The sequence below is a fragment of the Diceros bicornis genome, chromosome 20 (genome assembly GCF_020826845.1).
Source record: "Diceros bicornis minor isolate mBicDic1 chromosome 20, mDicBic1.mat.cur, whole genome shotgun sequence".
Lineage (NCBI taxonomy): Eukaryota > Metazoa > Chordata > Mammalia > Perissodactyla > Rhinocerotidae > Diceros > Diceros bicornis.
Window position 1 is genome coordinate 17,649,318 of NC_080759.1, and position 8,283 is coordinate 17,657,600.

An 8,283-nucleotide genomic window follows, 5' to 3' on the forward strand; every position below is an offset into this window, starting at 1 on the left:
CAATGTAAATCCTTTTCTTCTCTAGAAGGTGAATAGGAGTTATTTAAAACCTTGTCACACATGATAAATTTTCATCAATGAGTAGTAAATTATTGAGCAATATTCTTCACTGCTCTCCCCACTTCCATCTAGCCCCTTTTCAGTCATTTCTCAACCCAGTATCTCTTTAAAAAATGTAAATGTCATTCCTCTGCTTAAAACTCTTCACTAGGTTCCATTTGCATCCATAACAGAGTCTAAGCCACATACCAAGAGCTATAAGAAGTTGCATTGTCTGCTATTCCCTCCTTTACCAACCAATCGGGTGTCACTTCAGACCTCCCTCACTAAGCGCCAGCCACAATGGCTTTCTTGAAGTTCTAGAGCACATAAATTCTCTCATCTCAGATTCTTTTCTCATACTGACCCCATCCCTGCATAACCACATCTACACGGATAACTCCTTTTCACCCGCAAGTCTCAGCTTAAGTGTATCCTTAGAGAGGCCACCTTTGACTGATTAAAGTTCTTATTAAAATTCAAACCCTCTTCCCTACCAACTCCATTGCTCTCAAAAACAGAAAGCTATTTTTTTCTCCAAAGGACCTACTATACCTTTTTTATTTGTATCATTCAGCATCCACGTGGAGAAGTAGAAACCATACTAGTTTGTTTTAACAGAGAGAATTGATTATAGAAAATTAGCAAAAAAGGTATTGGTAGACTGAAAAGACAAAAAGAGGACATTGAGGTACCATAGAGACAGTAACTGCAGGAGACAGCCACCATCCCTAGGGCTGGGGATCATCAGAACCTAGGAGGCAGCACCCTGCGGGACTGGGGCCCAGAGCTCTGAGGGTGCCATTTATCTCCTGCTGGCCCCTCAGGAGCTTGGAGCTGCTGGAGAGCTGGTTCTGACATATTAAGGAGAAGGTGCTGCCTGGCTGGTGCTGGCGTCTCTGATAGGATGCAATGAAGCTGGTTCTGGGAGTGCGAGAAGAAACTAGAAACTGCAAACAACCAGTGATGCTGGAGTAAACTACTTGGCAACAGTACCCGCTCGGGACAACAAGGAGAACAAGAAGGAGCTAGTCCCTCTTCCTTCCCATTGCCTACCAGTCTTCCTTAGCAGCCCCTATTGACAGAACCTAATATGGATCCACATGGCAAAGGAAAAATGTAGTTTGCAGAGTCCCAGCCCAAGCAATTCAGAGCAGCATATACAAGGGTTGGTTTAGAGATGAGACATCACAGCTTAATAACTAGCATAGTATTTATTTGTTTGTTTGTTTATTGTCATTTCTTTCCTACTAGAGAGTATGTGTTCAGGACCTATGTCTTTCTTTTTGTTTTACCCCCTCCTTATGCACAGCACAGTAAGAAGTAGATAGAAGGTACTCAATAAATATTCCTTGGATGGATGAATTTATTATATTTTTCTTAGAACTACTTAGCAAAATGTACAATTCAATTCTTGTCAATTGAACAATGAGTGTCTCATATGATGGCCTAGGCATTGGGGCTAAAATATGAATATGAGGCAGTTCCTTACAATTTTGTAGAGAATTTAAGACATTCTCATATGACATTAAATAATAAAATTCCATAGCAAACATTCATACGTTTAAATGCCCAAAGAACTTAACAGGTAGCAAAATATATAGGAGATCAGAAAAGAAAAAGGTAAAAGTAGGTTTGGAATGGTTCAGAAGACTTGTGGAGGGACATATGATCTGAGCAGGCTTAAGAGGGGCAGACAAGCGAAGGCATGGAGGAGGGATGAGTTTGGCAGGTTTTGCGATGATTTTGATGAAAGCAGAGAAGTGAGGGATTAGTAGAAGTCATTGGAAAAGTAAATTGGAACCAATTACAGAAAATCATCTATTCTGGAGTTAGAATTATGAGTATTATATCTTTTGCAAAAAGGAAGCATTAAAAGGTTTTAAGCAAAGGAGTGATGTGCCCACTGGGAATATTTTCTGAAAATACATCTGGCAGCATCATGGGGAACTGATTGAGTGTGTAGACAATATAGCCAGAAAGACTAGTTAGGAGACTGTGACAATAATCTTGACACAGAAAAAGATGGTGGAGATATAAATAAAAGAAAAAGATAACAGGGAACATTTAGAAGGAAGAATCAATATAACATAATGCAGAACTAATCCAGGGCAAGGAGGGTGGAGAGTATCCAGAACTAATCCACAGTGATGCACATAGAGAGGACTCAGAGGGTGGAAATAGATGAGAGACATTGAGTTTCATCAGAAGACTCAATCAATAATGACATCAGTGCCATAAAAGTCCCAAAGAATATTTATCCTCCAATAACTAAACCCAATATTTTGAAAAGTTAATATGAATCTGGAAGAATATATATGTCTTCATCTTGAGGGACTTCAGAAGTACAAGGCTTCTGGAAGTTATAATAGTTAGATGGTGTCTCATTTCCGTAGATGTGCTCCTCCTCGAAATTGGACGGCTGAGTGTTCTGGTATAGTTCCTTCCCGGTTTCTTCTTTAGCTTTGGGAGGACCCACTTCTACATTTTCATAGTTGTCATGTATGTTAGTCTCCCTTGCAGGAGATCTGTGGCCTTGGGTTTGAACTGAGATTTTATGCTTTGAGCTGATAATGTGGGGACTCAAGGAGAGCGTTTTAGTATAGTCTTTTCTCCTGCTGCTTCTTCTTTGCAAAAACTTTGGTAAGGTAAATCGTGTTGTGATATGGTGTTTCCAGTGCCAAACACACCCAATACCACAGATCACCAACAGTACCAAAAGGGAAATTCCTATAGAAACGGCTGCTAACGTATTTCCACAGCTTTTCAACATTTCTGCACAAATGGTGTTGTTTATCGGTGTGGCGTAGCCCTTAATGAAATCACAGGTACAGACTGATGTAATTCCTTGTACAGTACGGTTCGAAATTAAGTTTGGAAGCTCTTTTAGGCATTTCTCTTTCAGATCTGAACGAACATCATCTGGCAAAGTCCTGATGCAATTAGAGGAGAGATTGAGTAAACTTAGTTTTGGAAGATGGTTCTCGTTGTACCTGATGCTTTCTGCTTTACAACCACTAATGTATAATTGCACCGTGTCAGGGGCGATTTTATTCCACTCCACTTCCTTTTCTATCTGGGAATCACAAGATGAAGCAGAAATGAGTGGAAGATAATAGCAGAGTAGAAAACCCAAGAAAAAGAAGGTTGAATGATATGCCATCCAGAAACCTGCTGTAAATTAAAAACATATTAATTGCATATTTATTACATAGCATAATAAAAAACCTACCAGTTTCTACCAATACATTAAACACCAGCATTTAGTGAGTTTCTGCTTCAATATAGAATATGGTAATAGCTGTTGTGAGGAAAGAAAGAGTTAGAAGATCCTGTCCCTGCCGGAGCCTGAGTGATTTTATCACTTAGATTTCAACATGGGTTTTGACAATAAGGCTAATAATTTTCAAGTGAAAGACAATGCTTTGAACACAATAGGAGGAAAGGGATGAGAGTATACATGTGCAATCATTTCCATTATCTACCACCTCCTCTGTGAAGCCTGTGGAGTGGTCAGGGACCATGTCTTTTCCCGACTCACTCCTTCTTCTATATTCCCATATTAATGAGTCCATTATCTATTATAGTACCCTAACCTAAATTACAGGGAATTGTGTATCTTCCTGCCTGGTTAAATGATGGGCAGAGTTCAGGTCTCTTCATCTTTATATTCCTAGAGAATAGCATAACACCTAGCACAGAAAAGGCATTCATCAATATTTATTGAATGAATGATTAAACAAATGACTCCAAATTTCAGCATCTAATTGCTTAAGTTGATAGTTTAAAACTGGAGATATGTCTTCTAAAGGGTATAGTTTATAATTAAAAGAAGAAAAGAGCTCTGTGACGTAAAATATTGAAAGCCTTCCTATCACCAGTCTTCTCAAAACTTCCAGCACATAACTTTCATTCAATTAAGATAATTTTAGAGTGTTTTCTGTCAATGCTTTAAAATGGCAGAGGAGAGAAACAGAAAGTGTTCAACTAGACTGAGTGTTCTATTATGATTTTGTCAACAAAACATTATTAATGCATGCTTTCAGCCTAGACACAGAAATAGTCACATTCAATATCATTTTGCTTTTTTTCCCCTTCTAGTTTTATTGAGATATAATTGACATATAACATTGTATAAGTTTAAGGTGTACAACACAATGATTTGATATATGTATATAATGTGAAATGATTGCTACACTAAGTTTAGTTAACATTTATTACCTCACATAGTTACAATTTTTGTGTGTGTGATGAGAACTTTTAAGATCTACTCTCTTAGCAACTTTCAAATATACAATACAGTATTGTTAGCTGTAGTCATCCAATATTGTTAATAGTGCTTGTGGGATGATTGTCATCATCTGTTGAAAGTCATCATCGATAATGTTTAGTTAAGAGCTTATTTTGGGTCACCTTCTAAACACCTTTACATGGATTATCTCATTTAATCCTACAGCTGCCTTATGAAGTAGATACTATCGTTATCCTCATTTTATAGATTAGAAAAGAGAGGATTAAAGAGAGTAAGTAACATCTTTAACAACTAAGAAGAGATTGAATCAGGATTCAAGTAAAATGTTATTCTTACCCAAATTTCTGTCAATGGCTGTCAAGCACATCCATCACTAACTTTGTACAGTTTAATTAGCTCTGAAGTTCTTGAGGGCTGGGGATCATATTTTATTTATCTTTATATTACCAGCACCAGTACTAGACAGAGAATAGCTAGGTTATTAAATATTTGTTAATGAATGGAGCAACCTCCATTAGGATAACAATAATAAACAGGAAAAAAGAAAACCCATAAGGTTGTGTTCTGCTTTCAGTGAGTATTCACGTATGACAGTGAACTTTTCTAAACTTGTTTAATGTTAGAATACATCAACATGCAAGTTTTCAATCTGGCATTTCACATAAAATATCAAACTGAATATGAGATACAGTTAATTTATAAAAATTATTTTATAAAACTATAGGGACAGATACACTAGATCTAGACGTCTTTTAATCTCTTTGGAACTTTTGTAACGTCTCTCCTCTATAACACCAGACACAATGCTTGTGTTCCATGGCAAACGTTTGGAAAATGAGGACCCTATTTCCCCTCTAGAACAGATGAGAACTGATCATATTTAAGATATTTTGTGGTACAAATGATTACCGATTTAAGTAATTATTTGCCTGCGTATTTGAACTAAATTTCAAATACTGATTGAAATTAATCAGCTTTTTAAAAGGTGCTAGGCCTGCAACAGAAGTGGAGAAGGCTAACTATTGACCCCTGAGGACAAGGGAATAAATCACTCTCTCAACTTCCAAGAGGAGAATTTATTTTTACCATCTATGTTGTTTTACATAAAGTGGACATTCCCAATATTAAAATTGTTTTTCAAAGAAGTGTTCACTGAAATTAAGACAAGAAGACTTTTTATAGGGAAAGAAATGTGTCGTTTTCTTCTCTTCAAAATAGCTTAATAGGAAAAACCCTGAGGCGCGTAAAGACCTACTAGACTGAAAAGCATGTTAAACAAGAGCCCTTCAAACACAGCTTAGAACCTAAATAAATTTCACTTTGCCCAATTTCAAAGAAGACTATATGTTTTTGTTTTGGAAATCAGTTCCAACAGGTTACCTAACAATTATTCATTTGTCTTAAAATCATAAATTGTTGATAAACTTCTGGAATTTTCAAAGTCAGATACCGCCCTTCTGTTTGGAAACCAGCGAACAGCAAAGCATAACCTTACACTTGTGAGCATATGCACTTGTAAAGAAACATGAACATCACTCTCAGTTTGTAAACTGGTTTTTCACCCAATGACCACTCAAGGCAATTTTTCTAAAGACTGTTTTTGATAAGATAAAAAGCCATTGATTATTAAAAATGAACTTGTTTCTTATAGTTCTTCATTATCCAAATTTCTTAAAAAGTTCTTACCTTGAGATTGGTATGCTGGACTCTCTTTAGTTCTTTTGGTGGTTTTAAACCAGCTTTAGTTTAGAACTTGTTCCTCTTTTTCACTGAGGTCAGTTACTTCCTTCTTTATCTCCCTCTTTCAGATTATTTCATACTTGCAAAGTTTCCTGGCTCTAGAGGAAGTTCTTATTAGATGAATAAGGAAGTCCAGCCCTTCATCTTTATCAAGTAACAATTTTCCAACTATATTAGAAAATAATGTGAGAAGCCTAGATGGCTTTTATTTGAACAATATTTGCATTCTTTACTTTAGAATCAATAAAAGTCATTTCACTTGCACTTCAAATTTTTTAAAAAGAAAAGATTTTTAAATGTAGTAACGCATAGGTCTTGTTTATTTATTTGTTTGCCTGTATGCTAGAACAGTCCTCATTTCAAATACTACATCCAATGCCCCAGGTTACATCCAAACTTGTCAAACCAGTGTCCCAATTTTGGTTTGGAAGATGTTAAGGTTCTTTTTAAATTGATAAGATAGGAATTTCCTAGAGTATGTTTGGAGATGCACTACTTCTGGGATTTTCCAGTAGGTCTTTCATCAAGTAAATTTGGGAAATACTGATTGCTGGAGATGCATAGGCACTCTGCATATTAAAGGCTGTGAGCAGTCCTACAGCAAGCAAACAAAACAGAACCAAATATGAAAGAAGAAATGGTTAACTTTGTTTAATAATAGTAGCCAGCATATTCTGAGCACTTACTAGGCATTCTAAACCCTTTGTGTACTACTCAATAACTCCTGACAGCAGCCCGATGGGAGAGGACCGCTGTTTGTCCTGTCTTACAGAGGAGGGAATGGAAGCACAGTCGAGAAGTAACCACTTACCCAATGTGGCCTGGCAGTCTGCTTCCAGCATCTGTGGGCTTAACCGCTATACCTCCTGTCTCGTTAGGTTGAATAACACTTTTCCAACACAGAACCCTTATTTAACAGCATCTCTCAGAGACCAACTCTACAGAATACAAAAACAGGAAATGCTGAATTAGACAGATAAGATGACGAAGTAATGGAAATTTTACCTTCTAAATTGTATTGGAACTTTTTCAACCACAGAGGATTCACTTTGGTGGTTTAAAAGAAGATTTAGTTGCAGAAATACCAATCAGACATTAGAAGAACAATACTGTCAATATAGAGAGGGCATTGGCATTGTGCCAGGCATTGTGCTAAGCAGCAGGGGTGCATTAATGGACACTCTCTTGTAGCACCTAAAGCCCAGTGAAGAGGCTGCTGTACCCACAGACCATTTCAGATCAAGGTAGCAAGGGCTAAGAAAGACATGGTTATGCACAGGGGCCAGTGGGAGCAAGGAAAAGAGGCATCAGCTCAGGGTCACGGAAGGCAAGACCTGAGCTGAGCCTCGTAGAATAAGGAGTTAATCAAGGCAGAATAGGAGTGCTCCAGGCAGAGATCCCAGAGTGAAGGAGGCTATGAGGTTGTGAATCTATGAACACACGCTACAGTCTCACCAGTATATTTAACTGCAATATTAGCCACCCTTCCAAATAACAACACACGCACGTGTACACACAATCTGCATGCGGTGTAATAAACACAATATTTATGTAAAATTACATGATTTACTCTAGAAGTCAGGACAATTGGTTCTGCCCTTTAAACTTAGGAAAGTTATCTAACCTCTTATCACTTTAGTTTTTCTACAGATAAATAACATGGAGGGATAGTGTCTGGTCCTTTTTTCTAGATAGGAATGTTTTTTTAAGTAATAGATATAACCATTCTTTGAGCTTATAGAAGAAATGCTATATATATTCAAAATAGAATTATTGTATAATTATCATTGGTATGGATCAGGTATTATGTTGAGCTCTGTTTTCCTACTTCCCAATCTTTGGCCTAGCAAGGTGCATTTTTATTGTCTTCTCACAGCTCCCTTTTTAATCAAAACAATTACGTCTAGGTTTCCTTTTCCTTCCACAGTTACGTGGTTTGGGTAGCAGAGGGCCTAGGAGGTAGTTTATTGTTTTATAGTGTAATTTGGATGGGATAGTTTACCCAAATAAATCTTTCTCTCCTAATAATTGATGATTCTCAGCCACTTTACTTGTGATTTAAATTCCTAGCAATTTCTTTTGTGTCAGTTAGTATCTATTTATTTTAACTACGTGCTTTTTCAGATACTTGAACTGAGTAACACTAGTGATGGTAGACACAGAAAAATGTTTGTGTACATGGATTTAATTTGAAAGCTTGCCTGACTAAAAGCATCTTCCTAAATGTTCTGTAAGGAGCCCCAAAACTCCAT

The 8,283-nt window shown here is 37.0% G+C and overlaps 1 protein-coding gene across 3 annotated transcripts; it reads right to left on the bottom strand.

The window, feature by feature from the left end:
• Positions 1-1,385: 1,385 nt before the first annotated feature.
• Positions 1,386-7,019, bottom strand: GAPT (GRB2 binding adaptor protein, transmembrane). 3 transcript variants are annotated; one of them, XM_058564046.1, is made up of 2 exons: positions 6,843-7,019; positions 1,386-3,115 (listed from the first exon to the last, which is right to left on the bottom strand). In XM_058564046.1, exon 2 carries the CDS (start codon positions 2,810-2,812, stop codon positions 2,333-2,335), a length of 480 nt encoding a protein of 159 aa, XP_058420029.1. In that variant the 5' UTR covers positions 2,813-3,115; positions 6,843-7,019; the 3' UTR covers positions 1,386-2,332. The 3 variants fall into 3 exon arrangements, 2 of the variants coding, with proteins under 2 accessions (XP_058420029.1, XP_058420030.1); XM_058564047.1 differs by lacking the exon at positions 6,843-7,019 and adding an exon at positions 5,978-6,087; XR_009223156.1 differs by lacking the exons at positions 1,386-3,115; positions 6,843-7,019 and adding exons at positions 3,126-3,213; positions 5,978-6,087.
• Positions 7,020-8,283: the final 1,264 nt, after the last annotated feature.